The sequence below is a fragment of the Podarcis liolepis genome (assembly GCF_965112155.1).
Source record: "Podarcis liolepis genome assembly, chromosome: 11".
Lineage (NCBI taxonomy): Eukaryota > Metazoa > Chordata > Lepidosauria > Squamata > Lacertidae > Podarcis > Podarcis liolepis.
In genome coordinates this window covers 1826513-1839750 of record NC_139565.1, presented here as the reverse complement: position 1 = coordinate 1839750, position 13238 = coordinate 1826513, and the positions used below count along the sequence as shown (strand labels likewise).

General features: G+C 42.0%; 1 protein-coding gene across 7 annotated transcripts in view; it reads left to right on the top strand.

Moving 5' to 3' along the window:
• Positions 1-13238, top strand: part of CEMIP2 (cell migration inducing hyaluronidase 2) — a 61778-nt gene that overhangs the window by 30550 nt on the left and 17990 nt on the right. For all 7 annotated transcript variants that reach the window (XM_083464774.1, XM_083464771.1, XM_083464773.1 and 4 more), the window contains 5 exons: positions 2650-2838; positions 5657-5826; positions 7325-7534; positions 8617-8822; positions 9816-9885. In XM_083464774.1, the coding sequence (XP_083320900.1) occupies positions 2650-2838; positions 5657-5826; positions 7325-7534; positions 8617-8822; positions 9816-9885 (845 nt within the window). The remainder of the gene's footprint in view (positions 1-2649; positions 2839-5656; positions 5827-7324; positions 7535-8616; positions 8823-9815; positions 9886-13238) is intronic.

The following is a 13238-nucleotide window of genomic DNA, read 5'->3' as shown; positions in this document are numbered from 1 at the left end:
TCTGTTCCAAAGCAAAAATCCAAAAGGGAATGTAGTTTATATTATTCTGTTCATGGAATCAAAGAACTGTAGAGTTGGAAGGGACCCTTAGGATCATCTAGTCCAACCCCCTGCAGTGCAGGGATATGCAGCTGCTCCATATGGGAATTGAACTTGCAACCTTGGCATTATCAGCAGTCCTGTGCTTATAGCCAAAATAATAGAATACAGCAAGATGGAAGGATAGATCAACCTGCTGCCAATAATAATAATAATAATAATAATAATAATAATAATAATAATAATAATAATAAAGTTAAACTTATTTGCAGATGTTGAATATTATTATAATTATTTGTTTCTATATATATTGAGTTGTTGTTTTGGAAAACTGTCAGAAATGTGCAAAAGAAAAAGCGTCCCAAAGCGACAAAATCCTGACACACTTTTTCCACACAAAAGGTGGCAAACATATACCATCAGTCCTGGAAGTGCTAAATCCCTAGCACAGCTATTATATGGGGCTATGATCTGGACTGGCACTTACCTTGTATCTACGGAAGCTGTCCAATCAAAGTTTCTAAGGCAAATTATTTCTGTGCCACCCTGTGTCCCAAACCCATCATTGCGCTTAGAGGCCAATCTCCCTTCGGAAGAATTATGGATCTGGCGCAGGACATTTGACTTCTGGCTTCTCCTAAAATCCCCCCGGTCTAATATCACTAGTGCCTCAAGACTGTCACAAGAGTCCCTGATCTAAAATAGTCTATCAAAAACTGCACAACCCCACAACATCTACTCACCGTGGGTTATAGTAAAGCAAACAGTCTAATTTGTCAACGCCTAAATGATATCGATCGTCAGAACAACTTGGCCACAATAAGGAAATTTTGCCCATGGTATGACCACTTTCCACTTTCCCACTTTGATTCTCTGGCACCCTGTCTGCATAACCTAGCAATTCCAAAATACAGACATGCTTTTGCTCTCACAAGATTGAATGTATTGCCCTCAGCTGGACTTGGGGGATGATTCCAACAGATTCCATACAAAAAACGCTTATGTCACTGTGGAGATGGCAGCACCGAATCAGTGGTGCATGCTCTCCTGGCTTGCACTTTTTACAAAGACATTATGACATTATCACCCCTCTTTTATTGTCCATTCCGGGTCGCCCAACCACTGCCACAGTGTCTTTTCTCCTGGCAGATCAAGAGGAGCAGATGACAGCAAAGGTTGCAAGGTTTTTAGCTGGGGCAATCAGAATAAGGTCCGCAATTTGACTGCTGATTCAGCAGTGTGTGTTATATAATTGACTGCTTATTTTGTTCTGTGTATGCCACAATGTTTTTTTGTTGCTATGGCTGATGGCTGATGCAAAAAAAGTTTCATTCATTCATATGCACACTTACTGTTTAATAAAAGGTCAACAACTTTGGGATTGTTGTTGTTGTTGTTTAGTCGTTTAGTCGTGTCCGACTCTTCGTGACCCCATGGACCAGAGCACGCCAGGCACTTCTGTCCTCCACTGCCTCCCGCAGTTTGATCAAGCTCATGCTAGTAGCTTCAAGGACACCCTCCAACCATCTCATTCTCTGTCGTCCCCTTCTCCTTGTGCCCTCCATCTTTCCCAACATCAGGGTCTTTTCCAGGGAGTCTTCTCTTCTCATGAGGTGGCCAAAGTATTGGAGCCTCAGCTTCACGATCTGTCCAACAACTTTGGGAAGCCCCCCTCAAAACAAAGCTCAAGAACTTTGACCTGCCCCCTACCCCCCATGGGTAGATCACTGCCACCCCCCGTCCCCCGGAGTAGATCACAGTCTCTGGGGAGTTGAATGTCCCTGAATGAATGGTCTCTTCCTTTGTCTTTAGTTCCCCACCATTCCATTCTCCTTCCTACCTCGTTTTCAGTTTGTTTCCTCTTAATCAGAATTGTGTGGTTATTGAGTCTCTATTTAGGCTGGTGTTTTGCAGGGTGTTTACCCCTTAGGATTGTTGTTGTTTAGTCGTTTAGTCGTGTCCGCCTCTTCGTGACCCCCTGGACCAGAGCACGCCGGGCCCTCCTGTCTTCCGCTGCCTCCCACAGTTTGGTCAAACTCGTGTTAGTAGCTTTGAGAACACTGTCCAACCATCTCATCCTCTGCTGTCCCCTTCTCCTTGTGCCCTCCATCTTTCCCAACATCAGGGTTTTTTCCAGGGAGTCTTCTCTTCTCATGAGGTGGCCAAAGTATTGGAGCCTCAGCTTCATGATCTGTCCTTCCAGTGAGCACCCAGGGCTGATTTCCTTCAGAATGGATAGGCTTGATCTTCCTGCAGTCCATGGGACTCTCAAGAGTCTCCTCCTTTTCTACTAAAGACTTTTTGTTTTGCATTTCTGTGAATTTTTAAGTAAACCACAAGTCTGCTGACACCTCCCTCTGAAGCATGGATGGTGCAGTGTTGTCTTTGCTTCAGTAAGCATGGGAATATTTTGGGGGGTGGGGGGAGTGGATAAGGAATCACATGAGAGAATAAGCAATTGATAATTTCCTCTTAGCTGCTGTACAATGTTTTTAATCTTGTTTATTGGTTTTAATGTGTAAATGTTTGAGCATTTGCGGAAATGGTATTCATATGTTTTTAAAATAAATTAATATGCTTTGTTTTATTTAATTTATTTATTTGTTTAAGGTGTTCCAAAGTCAGGTTTCCAGGTGGAAGCAGTGCATGGTGTGATACTGGATCTGTCAGAAGATGTTAGTACCTGGAAGCCTGAAGACCAGATTGTTGTTGCAAGCACTGATTATTCTATGTACCAGGCAGAAGAATTCACCCTCCTTCCTTGTTCAGAATGCAATAGATATCAAATCAAAGTTAAAGGTATGATGCAAGCTTTTGCTTTCCATGTGTCTGTGGTCCTGATGCCTCGTATAAATGCAGTCACATTGACTTTCTGGCATTGATAAACTTTTCCAGCTGCTTAACATTCACTGCAGTCTAAGATCCTCATTTGACCCTGACATGACACATACACACACCATTGTACGTATCAGCACAAAGGAAGGGAAGTTTCATATCTCAAGTGTAGCATATGTCAGTGCTAAATTGTGTTTTGCTCTGGACATGATTGAAATGCACCTTGCCCTTTTGTGCAAAACAGCTTCCCTTTTTACTGATTAATGTCCTATGTGCTTTCCTTTCACTCAGTTGTTTTGGGCTGCTCTCTTAACCACACAGGCATTTATCATTCTTTGCTGTGTCACTGCTCTTTCTTCCTTCAGTGTTTGTGCCATATCTGCAACATTAACAGCTGGAGATCTCTTGTATGGAATTAGGAGATCAGGATAGTAGTTCCCCTCCCTCCCTAGATCATTTATTCTGTTATCACCAGGTTGGGCATCACTTTCTCTTGGGTGAAGACAGAGGCAAAGTTCCGCCTTTTCTCTGTCACCCAGTAGCATCTCTCCATCTTCCCCATGCAGAAGACCTCCCACTTGCTTGTTGAGCTCCAGCTAGGAAAAGCAAGCTGATCTGTGCAGCTTGGAGCTGTGGTGAGACTGGGAGTTATGGTTAGGTGATCACGGTAGAGATGGTTGGTGTGTATACAGTGGTGCCTCGCAAGACGAAAAGAATCCGTCCCGCAAGTCTCTTCATCTTGCGGTTTTTTCGTCTTGCGAAGCAAGCCCATTACCGGATTAGCGCTATTAGCGGGCTTAGCGGATCAGCTGATAAGCGGTTTAGCGGCTTAGCGGATCAGCTGTTAAGCGGCTTAGCGGATCAGCTGATAAGCGGCTTAGCGGCTTAGGATCAGCTGATAAGCGGCTTAGCGGCTTGGGAAAAAGGGGGGGGAGGGGAAAAACCCGCAGGAACTCGCAAGACATTTTCGTCTTGCGAAGCAAGCCCATAGGAAATTCGTTTTGCGAAGCACCTCCAACACGGAAAACCCTTTCGTCTAGCGGGTTTTCCGTCTTGCGAGGCATTCGTCTTGCGGGGCACCACTGTATTTGGGGTTTCAAGGCTTGGATGTGGGGTGGCAGGAAGAGTTGGAACCATCCATACCTGGACCTCGTAACTGTAGGGGGAAGGGAGAGGTAATTCAAGCCAAGAGATGCAGGTAGCATTTGGATACACATTTAGCTGTGTGCAAAGGTAAATAGCCTAAAGTTCTAGGAAGTGCTGTCTTAGAAATTTTTATTTCCTCTTGTGGTCTGTGCAAGTTTCATATGATTTCAGAGGATTCTCTGGGGCAAAACTTTTCTGGTGTGCCCAGCTGCCCCTTTTGCTTGAAATACATATCTCAGCATCTTACTAGTGAAATTTAATTTCTGCTTCTCTTAATCCTTGGACTTCAGCATCTGCAGATGCTCTCTCAGATGAATGAGGAAAGGCAAGCAAATTACTCCCATATGGAAGCAGTTCTTCAGCTTTCTGTTCATTTAATATCCAGTTTCCTTCAGTGTTCCAAAAATGTGTCAAGAGCCTCATCCCTTCCTACTTTTCAAACGTGTACAGTCTTGCTAGGTTTTGATGGAAGAAATAAACTTAATTTGAGCTGTTAACATCTGGAGGTGTACATTAAGTTATTTTCTTTGTTACTTTTTGTAGTTCGCATGCTAACGAGTTTGATTTGAAACTGCATCTATGCTATGTGCGTTTAGAAAAAAATATGTTCCCTACATGGTTATGAAAGAGCTGTTGCACAGGTGGTCAATAAAAGTTTTACAGAACTTGCATAGCTAGACTGAAGTGTTAGCTGGACACTTTCAGAAAAGAGTAATTTGGAACTTAAAGCTTTTATTGAAGTGAGACCAAGATACATGATAGTTTAGCTTTTTTCCATTTTGGTGCTTTGTTATTGTTCCACTCTATGCCATGAAACCAGCCCACTTAGTAAAGAGAATTTTCACTATGGCAAAAGTGGATTTGCTAAAAATACTGGATTCTGCTACATAAAAGGCCACTTTTAAACAGGAGAAGTTTGATTTTGGGTTGTTTTTTTAAGGCAAAGTAAAGGAATTTGTGATAAAACATGGAAAGAGAGAGAGAAAAATTAAATATTATATTTATTTGTAAAATTATTCCTAACTGTATCTATGAGACCTGTGAAGCCATATCATATTTTCAGCTTCTGAAGCTATTAAAGTAGCTCACTCACTTTCTTTGTCTAATGTTAGTGTCCTACCCTAAATTTTGGTGTGAATGTTAAAACTACATAAATTCAGCATGATAAAGGATTTGGAAGAAAGTAATTCTTGACTGCCACATCAACCGTCTCTCATCTCCCATTTATGTTTGTGGTCATCCATCTGTACATGGTCATTTTAGACCACTTTTCATTCCAGATAGTGCTCCTAGAAATAATTTGTATGGCAGAATCATCTGTGAACAAAATAATGAACGCTTGTGTGGGCTTCATTCCTCAAATTTGTACAGATCCTAGGAAGGTTTTCATAAGATCAAACCATATGTGGAAACTTCGGCATACCTGTTCATTTTCTTTCTGACACATGGCAGGCATAGGACTAGATCACATGAACTCCATGGTGGGACAAGATTCATCTTCCACTCCGTAGCTCTGCCTTTCCAGGAATGAAGCTTAACTGTGTTAGCAGGTTGCATACATTCACAACAGATAAGAATCAGAGACCTCCATTTTTCACTTGCTTTGCCTTTGAACATGAACTTCTCTTTCAAACAGAAATCCCTCAGTTCCTTCATATAGGAGAAATTGTTGATGGAGTGGACATGAGGGCTGAGGTCGGAGTTCTCACACGGAACATCTTAATAAAGGGAGAGATGGAAGATTCCTGTTACACTGGCAAAGAGTGCCAGTTCTTCCATTTTGATACTTTTGGTGGACATATCCAGGTATGGACCGGGGGGGTGTGTGCATGTGGGGGTGCTAAATTGCTACCTGTCATTGCCCCAGTAACTTTTGCTGATGCAGACTTAGAATCATAGAGTTGGAAGAGACCAAAGGCCATCGAGTCCAACCCCCTGCCAAGCAGGAAACACCATCAGAGCACTCCTGACATATAGTTGTCAACCTCTGCTTAAAGACCTCCAAAGAAGGAGACTCCACCACACTCCTTGGCGCAAATTCCACTGTCGAACAGCTCTTACTGTCAGGAAGTTCTTCCTAATGTTTAGGTGGAATCTTCTTTCTTGTAGTTTGGATCCATTGCTCCGTGTCCGCTTCTCTGGAGCAGCAGAAAACAACCTTTCTCCCTCCTCTATATGACATCCTTTTATATATTTGAACATGGCTATCATATCACCCCTTAACCTCCTCTTCTCCAGGCTAAACATGCCCAGCTCCCTTAGCCGTTCCTCATAAGGCATCGTTTCCAGGCCTTTGACCATTTTGGTTGCCCTCCTCTGGACACGTTCCAGTTTGTCAGTGTCCTTCTTGAACTGTGGTGCCCAGAACTGGACACAGTACTCCAGGTGAGGTCTGACCAGAGCAGAATACAGTGGCACTATTACTTCCCTTGATCTAGATGCTATACTCCTATTGATGCAGCCCAGAATTGCATTGGCTTTTTTAGCTGCCGCGTCACACTGTTGGCTCATGTCAAGTTTGTGGTCAACCAAGACTCCTAGATCCTTTTCACATGTACTGCTCTCAAGCCAGGTGTCACCCATCTTGTATTTGTGCCTCTCATTTTTTTTGCCCAAGTGCAATACTTTACATTTCTCCCTGTTAAAATTCATCTTGTTTGTTTTGGCCCAGTTCTCTAATCTGTCAAGGTCGTTTTGAAGTGTGATCCTGTCCTCTGGGGTGTTAGCCACCCCTCCCAGTTTGGTGTCATCTGCAAATTTGATCAGGATGCCCTTGAGTCCATCATCCAAGTCGTTGATAAAGATGTTGAATAAGTGCTTTCCATGGTGATTATTCCCTTCCTGTTTTGAGATATAATATTTAAGTTGCCATATTTCAAAAAGTAAAGACCAGGACACTCCAAAGTTGTTGATCCAGGAGAAAGCCCTAGCTGCCCGGACAGGAATTCTGCTTTTGAAATCCCGGTAGTGTCCAGGAAAATCCAGACGTATGGCAGTCCTATTACATGTACAAGTAAGGCTTTACACTGAATACAGCTATGGCAGTCTGGCTTTAAGCAGGGGTAGCCAATGTGGTGCCACTGGGGACTTGACCTGGAGCCTTACTTGTTTCAAAACTGTGCTCTGTTTATTACTCTTCAGTGTAATTGGATTTCCAGTGCAATAGTTTTGATGCCGTTCTGTATTGTTGTGTGTTTATCTGGGGGAAATGGGTGCCTTAAAGGTTGTAAATCAATGAACTGTTGTTGATCTGGGGGGGGAAATGAATTGGTAAACATTGAGATTATTTTTTGTGCTCTTCCAGATTCTGAAGAATTTCACCTCTGTTCACCTCTCTTACGTGGAACTCAGACAAATGGGTCAGCAGGTCCATGGAGCTTACCCTGTTCACTTCCACCGCTGTGAAGATGTGGACGAGAAAGGAGGGTACAACTACAGGACTTATGTAGAAGGCCTCTCAATTCACCACTGCTTCTCTAGATGTGTGACTGTTCATGCAACAAATGGCTTGCTGGTAATAGCAGTGCTCCTTTGCCTTCCCCTCTACTTCAAACTTCCTCTGTTATTGACCTCTTTGGATCATGCCATGCTAACCATGGTTAGTTGCAAACTTCTATTTGCAACTGTGGTTAGAAATGGTGTTGCAAACTGCCAATGGTGTAGGCATAACACGAATCAAGGTTACAGCTGCAAAGGGAAGGGAGGAGAGTCTCTGGGGCACTCAGGATCACATGGCCATGGTTAGGAGATCGGGCAGTATTTCATCTGCACAAATCTCTGGATGTGGGTTTTTGGATTTATTACTGTTCTCTTTCAGTCCCTATGGGTATTAGCGTTTGTGAGGAGGTTTCGTCCTAACTGTAGGATCTGATAAAGATGAATTGGGCAGTTTGTAATCGTTTACTTTTCTTCAGCAAAGAGGATGCACAGGTGTATGGAAGACACATCATGGCTTGGCCTAAGCGTCAGCATCATCTAGAAGCTTTTAAAACTTGATTGACTGGTCTAAGTTTTGATGATAACACTAAGACCCACTTCAATGTTCTTGGCCCTGGGAACCTGGAATCATGAGATTGCCTTTCCATGTTATCAGTTGCTTGTATGAAGTGTTGGCTAGATGATTTGCTCAAGTGCTAACCATGTCATGGGAATAATATTGGGGAGTGGGACAGGGCTTTCCTAGCACATCAACTGAATAACATGCCACTGGCTTATGTGTCCCTATGAATACATGTGAAAATAGGGTTTAATGTTTTCATAAGTTTTTGTTTTCTTTTGGGAGTATGCTAGAATATTTTTTTATAATTTTTGAAATCTGCATTTTGCTCCTGAACCTCATGATTATTGTCAGCTATCTATCAACACATCTGGATAAAGTGATGTAATATACATAGTATATAAACATATCTGGCAAGAACTTGAAGCCTAAGTTCATCCTAAAGTTCTGCATTGGTGGGCAGAAAATGTGTGTGGTTCATTATTCTGATTTAACTATTACATTGCTAACAGTAAAGTGTCTGTCCTACTGCAGCTGTGGAGATGTAATGCAGTTCTCAATATAGGCTTTGGGAATGACATAAACTTTTATTTCTGCAGATAAAAGACACCATTGGATATGACACACTAGGTCATTGTTTTTTCCTGGAGGATGGCATTGAGCAGAGGAATACACTGTATCATAACTTAGGGCTAGTCACCAAGCCAGGCACACTCCTTCCTACTGACAGGAACAGCACAATGTGCCTGGCCATGAAGGATCATGTCTATGGAGCCTATGAGCCAGTCCCAACCACAGACTGCATGTGAGTGACTGGCTAAATGGTTGGGAGGTGGGGCTGGAATTTCAGGTGCTGATTATTTGATTGGTATTCTATACAGATTGGTATTCTATATTGATTGGTATTCTATATTCTTCTTTTCAATAAACTACCCACAGTCTGTGTACGTGGCTTAAGTGCTGGTATGTTGAAGGAGGCACTGTCGTACAGTGGCTAGCTCTCTATGCTGAGCCATTGAAGACTTGGATTCAAATCAGTGCTGAGCAGTGTAATTCATTAGGCAACTTTAGGCTAGCCAAAGAGATTGATTTGACGGGTTTGTTGAAATATGAGCTTAGTTGAATATGTATTGCAACATTTAGCCTGTCTGAAGTCCGTGGAATGCAGCAGGAAAGGTAGTGGAACTAAGACTTAGTGGCTTGGATCCAGAGCTGCCATGCTCCAGTTCTCAGGGCTCTCTTCCATTCACGGAATGGCTTTAATCCAGTGGAGGTTTCCACCGGTGGAGAGGAAGGTGATATTCGTTGATTTCCCTTTTCCCTTGCAGCCATTTCCCATGCCGCTCCAGAGGGTCCCCCACTCTCCAGAGCACATTTGGAGAAACTGTGGGGAGAATTGGTGAAAATCATTCTCCTCTACCTTTTCCCACCAGCAGGAGTGGCATTCCACTCCTGAGATCTCAAGATCCAAGCCAAATATTCCTATTTATTTTAGGAAACAAAATGCATAGCGTTCCAAATGACAAAAGGCTGTTAATGAAGAGATTGTGTAAATACATCCTCTCTTCCACAGATGATTCAGATAGTATGTGATTTTACTTCAGGGCCTTAAGTTTCAGTATAGGAAAGCTATATTTGAATTGTTTGTTTATCTACTCTTTTAAGCATTGTTGCTCAATCTGCAGAGATCCCTCACCCCAGTAAAAATGAACGCTGCAAGTTTACGCTCTTACTGTGAGACATATGAGTATCTGTAGGACCTGCTGCTTACACTCTTTCCATTTGTGTCACTTTGCAGGGCTGTTTCCACATTTTGGATTGCTCATCCCAACAATCACCTTATAAACAATGTGGCTGCCGGCTCCCAGGTGAGGCTCTTGGAGCACTGGGTTAACTAATTCTGCAAAATGGAAGCATACTGGAAGCATATAACGTTCATTCAACTCCCTTCGTTTTCTTATCATAATGTCCTCATTTTTATATTTAATATGCATAAATGATGCACTGTTCAGAAAAGCTCATAAAACCTATATTATAAATCACAGGTTGGACTTGAACTAAGTTAGTTGAACCCAATTAGTTTCAGTGGTAATTAACAGGGCAATCCTAACCCATTTCTTATTAAATTCAGTGGGGCATATTTCTAGGTAATTGGGATTAAGTTTGCAGCCTAAATTCAGCGAATTTAGCCTGGATCCATTCCCATGTATTTTGCTGAATAATATTTTTCACTTTGCAGACCTTTTCCTTCATGAACAAAGATCTTTAAAGAAGATTTGTTTTTATCTTTTACAAGCCAGTAAAACTGTGTTACTTCAAATGCATTGAAAAATCTCCCTATTCCAAAGAAAAAAGTTACTTTTTGTAAATGAGAGGTTGTTAATTTAAGCATAAATCTCTGTGGTCCAACTGGTTGGATGTCTGTTTATTTTAAATGGTAGCTTAGTTTTAGTGCTGCTGAGACCTAAATTGGTTAGATTTTATTTGAAAACTCATTTGACTCAATATTTTACTTACACAGGTAGAGTGCTGTACTATTCACTATGCAGTAAGAAACAATGAAATTTACATTTTCTATTCTTACGGTATTCATTAGTGGGTTTTGTAATGAAGCTGGAGATTAGGGCCTAAGACTAATCTTGACTCAGAAAAAGTCCCATTGAATCCATTGGAGCCTACAGACAGGGGTTGATGGGGAGTTGGGGGAGGGGTAGTGCCTCTGCTTGTGCTCCTTCTGGGGTAGTTGGTCCACTTTGTACGCCGCTTTCTGGCAGCTCTTGCAGCCAAGCTGGTGCCCAATGCATTGCTCTGCTTTCCTTTGGACCACATAAGCAAGGTCGAGAGGGGTCTTGGCATCTGGGCAGCCCAGGAGCTCCAGACACGCGGCCCAGGCTTGTGTCCCAGGAAGGCCACTTCAGTGCTGCTAATGGAGCAGTGTGACTTCACCCCCAGAGGGACACTCCATTGTCTCCCAAGGCAAGCAGATGCCAACAACTCTCAAGTAAGTAGGGGTAGGAGTGCAGCCTTAAATGTAATGAGAAATGTAAAGTGTATCAAGGAAAAGGAATAACACTTGTGTATTAAAATTCAGAATAAAGATGATTGTGGTGATAACTGCATTTTCCTTTAAAAGAAAAGAGTATTTATGAGTTACTATCAAACTAGATAATAAGTTGGGAGTCCCAGTAGTGGCAATGTTTGTTTGGCATATGAGTTAAAAAGCAGAAGCTGTCCTTTATTGTCTGTCAGTTTAAAGACAGTTTGAAGGGTTGAATCAGAATTCAGGATGAAAAGACCAGATGTGAAGGGCTTACGCATGAACCAAGAGCGAGTGCTTACATGCCTGGGAGTTCATAGGTTAGTGGGGAGCACTGGAAATTTGGGTTGTATGTTAAGGCAAGCTTAACTATTTTGAAATTTTGAGGTGTAAAATATATGGGGAAATCCAGGGAAGATTTGAAACTGATGAATAAATATTGTGAAGGTTTCAAAGAAGCTAGAGCTTTGCCCAGGGCCTTATCTGCTGGGAATTTTCCAGGCTGGGTCTTAGGGGTACAGATAGTGTTTTCCACTCAGGCTGCAAGGCGACCCTGGAGAATCACCATGGAGAGTCTTCTGAGCTGTGCTCACCTTTTGCAGCCACTCTTAGAGCTGCACTGCTAGTTCTGGTTGTTGTTTTTTGCAGTGGCCTCTTTGCACCCCATGGTTATGGGTGCTTTTCTGTCCCCAGACTCTGTGCTTAAAAAATGGAAACGATTTCTGCACAGCCTCCTGGGCTGCAAATGACAAAGAGATTCATGCAGTCCAGGAAAAGTGTCTCTCACATGTGCAGCCAAGAAGGCTTCACTCTCAGGAAAGGAGGAGAAAGAACTAGGTGGCTTGATGATTTAATTCAAGCAGACCACTGAGAGGGTTTCTGTGTGTGTGTGTGTGTGTGTGTGTGTGTTGTTGGTGTTGTTGTTGTTGCTGCTTGCTTGCATGCTTGCTTACTTGATTGTTTGACTTGACTGGTTCACCATGCAAACCTTCACTTGCCTCAACTTGGACTGGACAAGGAGGCATATTGCAAGGGCCAGGGAATTTTTTGTTTGATCCTGTGCTGGAGAAGGAAAAAGCTTCTTGAATCTACTTTCCTCTGAAGTAGAAAACCTGTCAACAATCCTTTAAGAAGTGAAAAGGTTTTTTTAATAGCATTGCTTTCCTTGGCAACCCCAGGAAGAACAGTAGGAAATGAATTTTATAAGAACAGCATGATACGAATGATATAAAAGTAGTTATTGTTAATGTTTTAGGATAAGACCACGAGAAGAGCCCTGCTGAGTCCTTCTTGTCCAACTTAGTCCAGCAGGAGTTTGTTGAATTAGGGGCCATCCCCGTATCCTGGGGTCGGCATTCAACAATGTGCTGTGTGAAGAATTAATTCTTTTTGTCTGCCCCTCTCTCTACATCCTGTACAGTTCTATAAAGATTTTATAATGTTCCTCCTTACTCACCTTTTTTTCTAAACCTGAAAGCCCTGATAGTTGTCACTTTCTGTAAAGGGAAGGTGATTCAGCCCCCTGATCATTTTGGATGCCTCTTTCTGCACTTCCCCAGCTCTTCATGGTGGTTCTTGAGGGGTAGTTAACAGAACTTTAAGCTGTATTCCAGGTGTGTGTAAAAGTATTACTATACTAACTTTTTAAAAAAATCAATCTCTGGCATGGAATTCATTTTACTCAGTGAGCAACAGCTTAAGAGAACATTTTTACTGAGCTGTTCACCACATTCTTATGAGTTTTCTTAGCTAGTAACCACCAGTTTTTTATATTTTATTTATAAAATTTTCAAATATAACAATAAAAGAAAAACATTCCATTTGAATTATACATCCAATTCTAATCTTTCCAATTTCAGACTTCCTTCAGTCTATCTGGGAATTTTCATGTTTCCACAGTTATTCACATTTCTTGCATCTGTATTGTATTGTTGTTGTTTTTAACCCAATTAATCTTAGCAATTATTATAAAACAATATTTCTTTCATTATTATCACAGAGCTTCTTGAAAACCTACAAACGTTAATTGACCTTCGCTAGTAACCACCAGTTGACACCCCATCAATGTGAAGTTGGGGGGAGGTTGTCCCAGTGTTCAACACTTGCTATTTTGTTGCCCATTCACCTATTTTGGAGAGATACTTTTTGAACTCATTGCACTATATTTTGGTTTTTACTACCCTA